Raw genomic sequence first — 14041 nt, 5'->3', positions numbered from 1 at the left:
ATATATTTGTAGGACTGGGAGGCGCTGTGGGTTATGCACTTGGTGGTCTTGACTGGACGCACACCTTCCTTGGTCAGGCTTTTAAGTCCCAGGAACAAATCCTGTTTGTGTTTGCTGCTGCAATATTCATCGTCTCAGTGGCACTGCACCTTTTCAGCATTGAGGAGGAACAGTACATCCCGCAGCAGGAACGACTGGATGAGGAGGCTGATGGGACGACCTCTGTCAAACTGAATGTCCTTCTTGGTCTTCCGACATCGCAGCCGCAGCTGGATCTGATTCCTGAGGATGAGCCCTATGAGCATGAAACGCACTCAGCCGATCATGATCTGGACTTCCTAGACGTGGAGCTGGTGCGCAGTAAAAGCGACTCGGTGCTAGCCATGGGAGATGGCAGCCTGGAGCATGAGGCACTCTTCTTGCGCCAGATAGAACCATCCATTTTTCACGACCGCTTATCATCATACCACAGCCAAGAGTTCTCACATGGGCGCTTCAGCCTGAGCCGTCTCTCATCACTAGCCCATGAGCCTGAGGGTGAAGACGTCCCACTCCATGCGGATTCCAAACCCCTTAATGGCCAACCAGCCGGGCACAGCGATACCACCCAGCCACTTCCAGCAAACGCGCTCAAATCCTCCTGCAGTACCGGAGCTGCCATCCGGCGCCGCCGCCACACTTTCTACCGCCAGTCGTCTTGTACTTTCTCTTACTATGGGCGCCTGGGCTCACACCGCTACCGCTACAGGCGCGCTAATGCCGCCGTGCTTATTAAACCTTCACGCAGCATGAACGACATCTACGAGATGCAGCAGCGCCAGAGGAGGGGACAACGGCACAGGGCTCGGCACCAAAGTGGCAACACGACGTCCAGCGGAGACACCGAGAGTGAGGAGGGTGAAATGGAAACGACTGTACGCCTCCTCTGGATGTCCATGCTAAAAATGCCCAAAGAATTGCTGCGCCTCTGTCTTTGCCACCTGCTCACCTGGTTCGCCATCATCGCCGAGGCCGTATTCTACACTGATTTTATGGGACAGGTCATCTACGAGGGCGACCCCACGGTGAGATAATAGCACCATTTCAGTTTAATAGGGGGTATAACAATTCACAAAAAAAATAGAATTAAAAATTGTATATGATTTGTGTATCATACAGTATATATATGGCAATATGATACATTTTCAATGCTTTACATTTCAATTTATGGCATTTATCCAGTTATTTCAGTTAAGGGCTTAAGGGCCTTGCTCAAGGGCCAAGCAGTGGCTTCTTGTTGGTGCTGGGATTTGAACCCATGACCTTTCAATTAGATGTTCAACATCTTATCCACTGAGCTGCTAAAACTACTCCTAATAAGCCTTTGGTTATAAGCCTTAGGTTTCCATTGTTATTTGATTTAAATATAATTGTAAAAAAAGAATTATTAAACCCTTTTAATGCCACTGTGTTTACAAGAATCATTCAGGCTTTTTGCAGCAGATAACAAGACAAAAGCAGTGCATTAAAGAGTAACACACTTCAGGATAGCTAGTTAAATATTAGCTCTCTGGCCAAGCTTTTACAGTTGTCCCGGGTTGCCAGGTCTCCGCAAAGAGATGCCTCCTCTCAAAATCCATGCATTAATAAAGCTTCAGGAATTTATGAAATGCATGTCTTTCTAGGTCTGTCTCATCTGACTTAATCGTAAATTAAATCAACAAAGCAAATTAATTTTAACGCTATTAACACAAACATTTCTGTTTGAGCATTTTTATTCAAAAATAAATAAATAAATATAAAAGAGGCAAAAATAAAACCTTCAACTCAACACAAATTTATTTAAGATGTCCTTTCTTACCTCAGATATTTAAATGATATTTACTTCATCGAAAAAACATTTTTAATCACTAAACATTTGTTTTACTGATGCGCCAAGTCTCATATCAAACACAAAAATCTAACATGATGCACATATCCGGCAATTAAAACCGTCCGTGTGGAAACATAGCAAAAGTTCCATTTGATGTCCTGATGATTTACATAATTTAAAACACCATCATTACTTTAAAACATTTACAAAAATATTTGGTCTTCATGCTCTATGTTGAGTTTGGTTTCACTACTAATAAACATACATTTGCATAAAGCATCAATATTTGTCCATGCGCATGTTGATTAGAGTATTAAACATTTTTAAAGTATTAATTTAGAGCAGATAAAAATTTCGTTAAGAACAACCAACTAATATTTATGCATATATAAAATACAAACATTAATAAAAAATGTCTTGAGCCATAACAAAGAAATATCTTGAATGTTTTCTTGAATGAGGAGAAATTTTTTTTGTTATTTTGTTTTCTCTTCGGGTTAATTTCTATTACTAGGAATATGATTTGAATATTCTAGATAATTCTCAATCCCTGGGTTTAAATGTCTAGGCTCCTTCCAACTCCACTGAGCTGCAGAGTTACCATAAAGGAGTGCAGATGGGCTGCTGGGGGCTGGTGATCTATGCTGCTACTGCTGCTGTCTGCTCAGGTCTGTTCTTTATTATTATTATTATTATTATTATTATTATTATTATTATTATTATTATTATTATTATTATTATTATTATTATGAAAAATTATTCTGTCACTCCTATATCAAGTGTAGTCTGTAGGTGTATATAGGTCTCCCAGGCTAGCCTGATTAGATTTCATGATTAGATAAGATTAGATTCAATTTTATTGTCATTGTGCAGAGTACAAGTATAGTATGAAATGCAGTTAAAATATATGCAATACAATTAATAGCAACATTGATAAACTGGCCTGCCTGCAGTCCTGACCTTTTCCCAAATGAAGTCTTGTGGCATATCATGAAATAAAAAATACAACAAAGAAGACCCAGGACTTTTGAGCAGCCGGAATCCTGATTGGGACAAGATACTTTCCCCGAAACTCCAGGAACTGGTCTTCTCAGTTCCCAGGTGTATATGGCCTGTTGTTAGAATAGGGAATGCTGCAGAGTGGCAAATTAAAAATTTCCCTATTTTTTCCTTAAAATGGTACATTTGCTCAGTTAAAACATTTAATATGTTTTCAATTATCTATTGTGAATAGAATCTGAGTTTATAAATTTGCAAATCACTGCATTCTAGTTTTATTTACATTTTACACAGTGTGCCTTTTTTTTTTTTTTTTTATTGTGGTTGTCATCTGGATAGATTATAAGGGACTCTGGGTTCTTGCTTCATTACAAGTTGATAATTCATGACCAGTCAAAACATAAATCAGACTATAATCATGTTTGGAACTAGTTTAAAAAAAAAAAAAACGCATGCATTTTAGCAAATGTTTGACGTTTGTAGATTTTGTGTTTCTTTTGTAAAGCTTTACTCCAAAAGTACCTGGACAACTTTGACCTCAGCATAAGGGTCATCTACATTCTGGGCACCCTGGGCTTCTCTGTTGGCACGGCCGTCATGGCCATTTTTCCCAATGTCTACGTGTCCATGGTGATGATCAGCAGTATGGGTATCATCTCCATGAGCATCTCGTACTGTCCATATGCGCTACTGGGCCAGTACCACGAGATTAAACAGGTAAGACGGCACACCAGAATGGATTTAAATATTTTTAGAAATGTTGAGGAAAAACATCAAGTGCAGGTTGTTGAGAATGGTAAGAGAATATTGATAAATTTTCCTAAATTACTCATCTTTACAGGAGTTGAGCGCATACACAAGGGGGTATTAAAAAGATTCGAACTTGTTTACAAAAAAATCTACTTTATTTATCTACACTTACACTATCACCTTCAAAATAGTCCCCTTCACAGCAATACAGCGCACCCAGAGGTCCTGCCGCTACTGGAACAGGTGCTGGGAGTCTTTTTTTCGAAGCGTGTCAAGCACCTTCTGCGATTGACGCAGAAACTCCAAAATGGTGACAAAACGTTCTTTGAGCTGATCTTCATTTTCGGGAAGAGGGCGAGGTTCGCAGGAGCCAAATCTGGCGAGTAGGGTGGGAGCTCATGTTGTTTATGGCGAGAAACTCACCTGCTTGATGACAGGGTATTCTAACTTGCTGTCCATGATGAAATAGCAGACATTGTAGCGCACGTGGTTAGCATGTACAAAGCACACTGTCTTATGAAGCTCGGTGCTCCCTGTGACTGTGCGTGCAGCTTTGTGCTGCCATCTGTTGGCATTTTACAAAAAAAGTCTCAAACCTTTTTGAAACCACTGCATATTATTGACATACACTATATTGCCAAAGGTTTGCGAACAGTCCCAATTTGCTCTTATAATTCCCTTCACTTCTGGAAAGATGTTCCACTGGATTTTGGAGTGTACATGTGGACATTCGTGTTCATCAGGCGCATAGGTGTTAGTAAAGTCAGCTACTGATGTAGGTCACTCAAGATTTTCCAATGCATGTAAACCAGATCTTTATGGTGCTCACTTTGTAAACATTGGCATTGGCATTTAGATTTGGATTTCCAAGTTCAAGTTAACACACAATTTTATTATAGCAAAGACGTCCTTTACAATTGTGTGCCTCCAACATTGTGGAAACAGTTTGGAGAGGAACCTCATATAGCAGGAAAATTCAGGTGTCCTAATACTTTTGTCCATATAGTGTATACATTTGTGAGGCAGATGACTCATAACAGCAACTATTGAGAAATCTGAGGCTACAGTGGCCATAGGATCACTGAAACTGGATAGCTAAAGAGAGGAAAAACCTTTGCTGGTCATTTCTTAATCTGTAACCGGATGACAAGTAGAAACTGATTGTGCTCCTCTGCTGCTGTCTCAAGCTTTGGTATGTTGTCTCTTTTGATATGCTTTTCTGCTCACCATGGTTGCACATAGTGGTTCTATGAGCTACTGTTGGCTTCTAAAACCAGTCTCCTCTGATGTTTTTCATTAACAAGGTATTTTTGTCCAGAAGATAAACCAACCTGGTTCGACAATAACTCAAAATCTTTCCACTTTTCCACAGTATATCCATCACAGCCCTGGTAACTCAAAGCGAGGCTTCGGGATCGACTGCGCAATCCTGTCCTGCCAGGTGTACATCTCTCAGATCATCGTAGCGTCAGCGTTGGGTGCAGTCGTGGACGCGGTGGGCAGCGTTCGCGTCATCCCCATGGTGGCATCCGGTGGCTCCTTCCTGGGTTTCCTGACCGCTTGCTTTTTTGTTATCTATCCGGGCGATAATGATGGAGAGAAGAGTGAGCAAAACAAAGCCCTCACCAATACCAGCAACGGAGAAAACGACCCCGGTGCCGAGAAGCCCAGTGTCCTGAAGCTCACACGCAAAGGCACCACCACCACCACGACCTGCAAGGTGGAGTGTGAATCTACACTGTGATTACAGCAAACAGCTGTCGGAGCTCACATTCCATCCATCCCTGCAGAGCTCAGCTTTCACAATAGGAGTGGTGTAGATTTTTTTTAGTAGGTGGCATGGGTATTCTTGATCCTCAGGGCCACTAGGGGGTGCCGGACATTCGATTTGACAAGGGCATTGTGGTTTCTCTATATGGTTATCTATTTTAGCATGCACTTCATCCAAATCAAAGATCCTACGTCTATTCTCAGTGCAAGATGTTACCAAATCTATTTGAAATGAATATATTTCTCTAAAATCGTCAATTGGATTCTCGGTTTTGTTTCCATTTATTATTCCTTCATGCTTTTTTGTCCAGGAAGAGAAATTTTCCCAGAGTACATTTATATGGAGAAATATTCAATCCCTTGTTAATTTATTTTTTTTATTGTGTCTTTATGTAAAGGTGTGATTAAGCACCCAATAGTTATAAAACAGATCCAAATGCTCGGTATTTTGTTTAGCGTTTTTGATCGTGCAAAAATCAGTGCCAGGAGAAGGAATTGCCTCTCCTTCAAAGATTCCTAGCTTTTCCAGGCTCCTCTGCTGTTTCTAGAAGCAGTGAGGAATTTAAAACAAAAATTTCAACAAAAAATCCAAATCTTCTACCTGGTGGTGGATACGCTTTAGCGCTAAACTAATAATGTGCAACAGACTTCAGTGCTGCAGCTGAGACTTTAGAGCCACAAGTTCCACATGCAGTAAATGAGTGAGCGTGTGAAAGAAGATGCTTCGCGTATCTTTCGGTTGTAACAGTATGTGATTGGAGTCGACTCGTGTAATTTGAGTGCCTGTACTTGGGGCAATGAGGTGATCGGGAAGGTGCTTGAGAGGGCGTTTCAGTGTCGGCGCTTCGCCGTTTTCACTTTTTTGGGAAAGACTTAATGCTGAATTCAGTCAAAAACACTGTTGTTTCCAGTTTCTTTTTGTCCACTTTTCAATAGTGAACGAAAGGTGCTTCTGACTAGAGTGTGGTGCACCATCAATAGTAATGTTTACATTCTCCTTTAACTGCTGCATGTTGGAAGGCACTTTTCCGACCCTTCCCTACAAAGATCGTGCGATTTTTCTGGTCACCTCTGGCACCTCGGCTCCTCCGTGGCCTCAGGTTCAGTCCCGGTTTACTATATAGCGGTGCAATACACCTGCTATGGTGGACGCTGGGGAGGGTGTGTGCTTGATCTTTGGAGTCTTCAGGGGTTTTGATGTCAAATGGTAAGATTTCTGACTTGGGTCAGGATTCGATTAGGATCAAAGACACAAAATTTACTTCCATGTTGCTGTTTTAGCATGTCGGACTACTCTGAAGCATGTCGACAATATTCTTGTTTCCCAAGAAACAGATTTGTACTTAAGTCTTTCTTTATACAGTATTATAATTAAGTCATATGCTGAAATATTTTTTTTTTTTATGGGGAATGTTGATTAAAAGATGAAACCAAACTTGAAGAATCTCACACACACACACACACACACACACACACACACACACACACACACACACACACACACACACACAGCTTATTTTTTAGACAAATCAGACACAGTTGCAATAATAACGTTACTTGCCTCAGAGCGTGTGAACGTTTTGAGTGCTGGATTTTTCTACCTAGTGCATGAGGGTGTCGCATCCTAGATACTAAAGAAATGCAATACGTTTTATGAAGGCCATCAAGCCTCAATCATAAACTTTGAACATGTAAATAATGTGTTATAATGCATTTATAAGGCATTGTTGGTAACATTAAATTGTTTGTGTTATAAGTATTACTTGTGTACTACAGCGACACCATCTGCATCTGTTTAGTGCTAAAAGAAAATCTTTATTCGTTATAAAAAATTATTTAAAAAATGACCGTAACCCAAATCTTCAATTTTTTTTATTTTTTATTATTGTTTGTTTTGTTTTTAATAAATATAAACCAGATTACAAAACTCTGGAGAAAATCATATAAATTATTTAAAAAAAACTTTTTTTATTATTTTTTTTTATTTTATTAATTTCTTTTTTTTTTTTTTATATATATACTGATTATTTTCTCTATACCTCATAGAAAATATCCCCTGACATCTTCTTACAAACGTACTTGATTATATTTCATAAAATAAAAATGAACTAGCCGGTTAAAAATGATCTGTCCATTCCATATAATGTATTAATATAAGAAATAAATAAATACAAATGAGTGCTACAACACAGTAACATTTCAGTACATTCAGAATTTTAAAATAATCTGGAAAATACAACCTCAGTTGTTTCTGTTAAATATAATGTGCAAGCTGAGTTTTTCTGTGTTAGTTTGTAAACTATATACAGAATGCACTGTATATTAACAATTACTATCATGAAGTGCAATTTTTCACCTTAAAAAAAAATCTATTGTGTATAGTGTAATGCCTTGAAAATGTGTCATAACATGGATATGGAGGATGTGAATGTGGCCTTCATAGAAAGTGTTAAATGATATGTTCGCATTATAAAAAATATTGTATATTAGAGGCTTGGCTTAGTAGACAAGTCTCTATTTTTTTTTTTTTTTTTTTTTTTTTTTTTTTATATATATACTTGAAGCGTGCTGTGTTCATAATTTTTTTTCTTTCAATCATCCAAGAAGGTGTATGGTAAAGACCTGTATGAAGAGCCGCTGTGTTGGATTTGGTTTTCGAAAGTCATTTGAATGTAACTCTTGTCTTTTTATTGTTTTTATTCTATGAGCAAAAGATCTGATATTGCAAAGAGCTTGCACATGGGCTGACGTCCCTGACTTGGATTATGCACGGTCTTGGAATAAGAAGGATTTCCACCTGTGCAAGTTCGAGACGAGGATTAATCCTTGTCCAACAGGACACCCACATAGAGTTTAAAGAATCGTCTTGCAAAAGTTAAAAGAAAAGTGGATATTTATTTTTGAGGTTTTGTTTCATGTTATACAAAACAAATGCTTTGGTTTTTATTTAAATCTGAAACTATAATTACAGAGAGATCTATTATTAAGTGTTGTACTGAATGCAAATTGAAGTATGATGCGAGGCTGTGTGCGCGCGTGTGTGTGTGTGTGTGTGTGTGTGTGTGTGTGTGTGTGTGTGTGTGTGTGTGTGTGTGTGTGTGCTAGAGACATCAGAAATAGGCTTGTCTACATTTATAGTTTACAAACCTTAATTTAAAACAGATATCACTTGATTCTGATTATATAGCTAGTTGAAGGGATGTGATTGCAGATCATCGTTGCCTCATTGCGACCGTTTCTTTGTTCAATGTTCGACATTTTTGAAACAAGTAAGTGGAAGTTGTCACGGCAGACAAGAACGTATGAAGGAGAATAGTATATCTGCAGTGTACTAGATGCCTTGTTCTTTGACAGTTGTATATATACATAAATATATATAAAAAAAAAAATATATATATATATATATATATATATATATATATATATATATATATATATATATATATATATTCCTTTGAAATAGTTCCTTTTGCTGCTATATATATATATAAAAAAAAAAAGCTGATTATTTTTTATTAGTTTCATTTTCTAAGAACTGTACATAACATCTGTAAATATGCACAAGCCTTTCAAATGTAGATCTATTCAGGAACACTGTATTGAATGCACATTTAAAGAATCACTAAAAAAAATATTGCTGTGATGCGTCGTCTTTTCTTTTTGAATTGAACGATTTCTCATGATGCAAGAAAGACCTGCAAGGGCGGGGATGGTGGAATGAACTTGCCCTTAATGTCAAAACAGGACTGTCTCTAGCAATTTTCAAACCTCTTCCAGAAATGCTTTGATAAGCAAGAAACGGATATTAATAATTCAATTCAATTCAATTCATTTTTATTTGTATAGCGCTTTTAACAATGAACATTGTCTCAGAGCAGCTTCACACAGATAATGTGGTGATAAACGTAAATATGTTCTTTTTAAGTAAGTTTGTCCCTGATGAGCAACTGTGGTGAAGGAAAAACTCCCCGAGATGGCATAAGGGCGAAACCTTGAGAGGAACCAGACTCAAGAGGGAACCCATCCTCATCTGGGTTGCACCGAATGTCCATTTGAAGCAGATATACAATGCTGCGGGGTACAGTGATGACGATCAGAAGCAAACTGCACTCCCGAGTCAGTGCAGCAGACCGCCGACACCAACTACAGTCCAATTCATCCTCAAAGCACCCGTTCTACTCCGGAATTACATGGAACCACCCAAGGCGTTGATGAGAAACCATCCCAAGCTGCACAGAAGTGTGAAGATCCACGGAGTGGAGAGGGGCAGGAACAGTGGTCACTGGAGCCTCAGGAGCATGTTTAACTCGACCGAGAGAGACAGAGAGAGAGAGAGAGAGAGAGAGAGAGAGAGAGAGAGTGACGGGAAGAGAAGGATATGGATTATTAAGTGTCCCTATTGGTGTATGAAAGTTAATGTCACTGTGCAGTTTGGACTCCGGCAAGACTCGCTATGGCAGCATAACTAAAAGGGAGAACCTTGTGAATGTGAGGGGATGACAGCATACAAATATACCAGTTCACCAAACACTCTTTATCCATGATCCCTCCAGATCTGAGCCTTTACCTAAGAAAAATCTACTGATAAAAGACTCGACTAAATAAATACGTTTTTAACCTCGACTTGAACACTGAGACTGTGTCTGAGTCCCGAACACTGGTTGGAAGGCTGTTCCATAACTGTGGGGCTTTATAGGAAAAAGATCTGCCCCCTGCTGTGGTCTTCATTATTTGAGGAACCAACAGATAGCCAGCACCTTTTGATCTAAGTAGGCGTGGAGGATCATACTGGTACAGAAGTTCACTCAGATACTGCGGTGCGAGACCGTTAAGTGCTTTATACATCAGTAGTAGTATTTTATAATCAATGCGAGATTTAATTGGGAGCCAGTGTAGACTGATTAATACAGGGGTGATGTGGTCATGTTTCCTAGATCTAGTGAGGACTCTTGCTGCTGCATTCGGAACTAACTGAAGCTTATTTATGCACCTACTCGCACACCCAGACAGTAAAGCGTTACAGTAGTCTAATCTAGAAGTAACAAAAGCATGAACTAGTTTTTCTGCATCCTGTAACGACATCATATTTCTAATTTTAGCAATATTTCTAAGGTGAAAGAAGGAGATCCTGGTGATATTATTCACGTGAGACTCAAAGGAAAGACTGGAGTCAATAATCACACCAAGGTCTTTGACAGCCGTACACGCTGAAACAGAAACACCATCCAGAGATGCTACGTAATCGGAAAGTTTACTTCCAGCTGCATGTGGTCCTAGTAAAAGTACTTCCGTCTTATCTGAGTTGAGCAGAAGAAAGTTATCAAGCATCCACTGTCTAATGTCCTTTACACACTTCTCAACATTGTTAAGCTGATCTCTCTCATCTGGCTTAGCTGAAATATACAGCTGTGTGTCATCAGCATAGCAATGAAAGCGAATCCCATGTTTATGAATGATTTCACCAAGAGGCAGCATATATAAAAAGAAAAGCAGTGGGCCTAAGACAGATCCTTGAGGAACACCAAACTTTACCTCTTAGAGTGTGGAGAACTCACCATTTACATCAACAAACTGATAGCGATCAGTCAAATAGGACCTGAGCCAAGAGAGAGCTGTTCCCTTTATTCCAACAACGTTCTCAAGTCTAGCAAGTAGTATAGTGTGATCAATGGTGTCAAAAGCTGCACTGAGGTCGAGCAAAACAAGTAAGGAGACAAAACCCTGATCAGAGGCCAATAACAGGTCATTTACCACCTTAACTAGCGCCGCCTCTGTGCTATGATGAGGCCGAAATCCTGACTGATACATTTCAAAAATGTTATTTATAAGTAGGTGTGAGCAGAGCTGCTGTGCTACAACCTTTTCTAAAATTTTGGATATAAAGGGGAGATTTGATATTGGTCTGTAGTTGGACAGCTGACATGGGTCAAGGTCAGGTTTCTTAATAAGGGGGTGGATAACTGCCAGTTTGAAGGATTTTGGTACATAACCAGTGCTAATGGAAGAGTTTATTATTTTTAAAACAGGTTCAATTTGGATTTATTTTAACCGTCTGGATTTCTTGCCTGATGTTTTCAATTTTATTATTTAAAAAGTTGAAATCATTTCTACCTAATGATGGTGTGCATGTTAGCGCAGTGCTTTTATTCCCTGTTAATTTTGCTACCGTGCTGAATAAAAATCTAGGATTATGCTTGTTATTTTCTATGAGGGTGTAGAAATATGCTGATCTAACAGCACTAAGAGATTTTCTATAATTTAGGAGGCTCTCCTTCCATGCTATTTGAAATACTGTTTATTTTGTATGACACTATTTACGTTCAAATTTTTGAGTGGTCTGTTTTAAGGTGCGCGTATGATCATTATACCACTGTGCTAATTTTTTCTCCCTGATCATTTTGGTCTTAAGGGTAGCTACATCATCTAGAGTGTAACGTAACGTTGTTTCTAGATGTTCAGTGGCCCAGTCGAGCTCAGCGGGGTCTGACGGAGAACTTAATGTTCGATGCATTACCTTAAAATGTACAAATAAAGTAATCACCATCAGTCGATTTGAAATAATGATTAAAATCCTCATACATTTTGAAATGCTGCAAGTAAAGAGGAATACATGCGAGTGCAATTCATACATGACACACTGTTAACTGGATTTTGTAAAAAATCAAAAAATCATCATATATTAATCTGCTTTAATTCTCACAGAACGTCAGTAAAATAAAATATAGACAGGGGTGGCATGGTGGCGCCCTCATCCGCAATTCAGGTTTCTATTCCTTTTCTTGTTGTATCTTGTTCCCAGATTTCCAAAAACTTTGCAGTATGGGAGACTGGCTAAATTAAATTGCCCCTACATGTGTGTAAAAGTGTACAAACTCCATGTGCCTCCAAGGTTGTGCTAGACAGTTTTGTCCATTATAGTGTATCTGGTGTTACTCAGAAAAAGATGGGTTCCAATTTGGTTCCTCTCAAAGCTTCTTGATCTCATACCATCTCAGGAAGTTATTCCTTGCCACAGTTACCACTGAATCGCTCATTAGGATTAAACTCATTCATGAAGTTAACATTTGGAATCTGTTAAATTCTGAGGAAGATGCTTTTAACATAAACATAATGGTTGAGTTTGAGTTGAGTTGATTGAGTTTTTCCACAATTCTGAAAGTGTCCTCCCAGGATTAACCACCAGATGGCACTGCAATGCAGAGGACCTATAGAAAAGAAAAAGAAAAAACAAACTAAGGTTGCAAATCATCCATTTTGATGGTTTAACATTTCGTTCTAGCCCTGTTGCATGAATACCTGCACAAAAGATTAGCGGTTGTCTTTTCTTTTTTTTGATCATGCCACTCATATTACTCTCAATTTTTTTTTTTTTTTAATCAAATTAGATTAGATTGCAAGACTGTCTGTTTTATCTTCCTTTCTTCCTTCATTTATTTGTTTACCTTCAGTGATTGTGCTTAAGGTCACTATTCATCCAGAGTCTATTTCATACTGAAATTTAAACGCTTGTCAATAGCAGGTCACCATGGATACCACATTTTGGGCAATCCTATGAAGTCGTTTTAAAAACTGTGGGAGCAAACCAGCGAACCCTGAGGAAGCGTCTGGTTAATAAAAGTGGTTAATGTATCAATGAAGGAAGTTTCTTACTTGTTGGATGCTTCATTTATTTAGAGGAGACCAGGAAATGCAAAAAAAAAATATTTGCATGGATAAAATTAAAATGATAAAATTCAGCGATTCGCATCAGTGCATCGGATTAAAAGTTAACAATTTTGATGATGCATTGATATTAAAAAACCTGCATCGGATACATCAATAACATATTTGCATTGGTAATTTATATACTTTTATTCTATAGAAAGCGATCAAAAATTTGCAACCAATATTTGATATGTAGATTGATTCCTTGTCGCTAAACTGTTTCTCGAGCGTGTTCTCACAGCACCACTGTGGTTACATGAACATGACGTATCACAACACTACGGAGACCGAGGCCTGTGCATGAGAGTCAAATAGAATATAGATTAACATGGCAGAGGTAGAGCTGCATCTTCCTGGAAACAGAACAAGAAAAGAACATCTGGTTTTATTTAATCGTTTTTCTATTTTTTTCTGCACTTCAAAGTTCCTGTTTGTAAAGGGACCATGCGTTAGAACTCAGAAGGCACTCAAGTAAATTAATGATTTGCTCTCTCTTTCTAAAGTGAAGAAATAAAAATGAACCCTCAGTACAATGTTTAATTGCATCGCATCATATTTCTCTATTGCATCGTATAAACATATTTACTTTTATCACCACATTATCTGTGTAAAGCTGCTTTAAGACAATGTTCATTGTTAAAAGCGCTATACAAATAAAAATGAATTGAATTGAATTGAATATTGCATTGAATCGCATTGCGTTGAATCGAATCGCATTTGGATCGGCAGGTGCTTAATATGTATCTTTAGTGTTCTACAGGTGGATATCATGTGATTGCTTGCATGGTGTCTGCTAACTGCAGAAGGAAATTTGGACTCGAGGGATGAGGTTAAGTCAGGTGAAATTATTAGATCCCAGAAGTAAAGGGGAGGTTTCTTGTTTCTATTTTTACCATCCTTCGACCGACGGTGGCGTTATATATATTATATATATTATATATTGTGCTGTGTTGCATCTTAAGACAG

At 38.4% G+C, this 14041-nt stretch overlaps 1 protein-coding gene across 1 annotated transcript in view; it reads left to right on the top strand.

Moving 5' to 3' along the window:
* slc45a4a (solute carrier family 45 member 4a) overlaps positions 1-8005 on the top strand; it is a gene marked incomplete at its 5' end in the record, with an annotated part of 35937 nt that extends 27932 nt beyond the window's left edge. Inside the window, 4 exons of the mRNA XM_083523592.1 lie at positions 13-1064; positions 2421-2520; positions 3357-3568; positions 4974-8005. Coding sequence (XP_083379718.1) covers positions 13-1064; positions 2421-2520; positions 3357-3568; positions 4974-5345 — 1736 coding nt within the window. The 3' untranslated portion in view covers positions 5346-8005. The remainder of the gene's footprint in view (positions 1-12; positions 1065-2420; positions 2521-3356; positions 3569-4973) is intronic.
* Positions 8006-14041: the final 6036 nt, after the last annotated feature.

The sequence above is a fragment of the Silurus aristotelis genome (assembly GCF_946808225.1).
Source record: "Silurus aristotelis genome assembly, chromosome: 21".
Classification (NCBI taxonomy): Eukaryota; Metazoa; Chordata; class Actinopteri; order Siluriformes; family Siluridae; genus Silurus; species Silurus aristotelis.
This window is presented reverse-complemented; position numbering and strand designations above follow the sequence as displayed.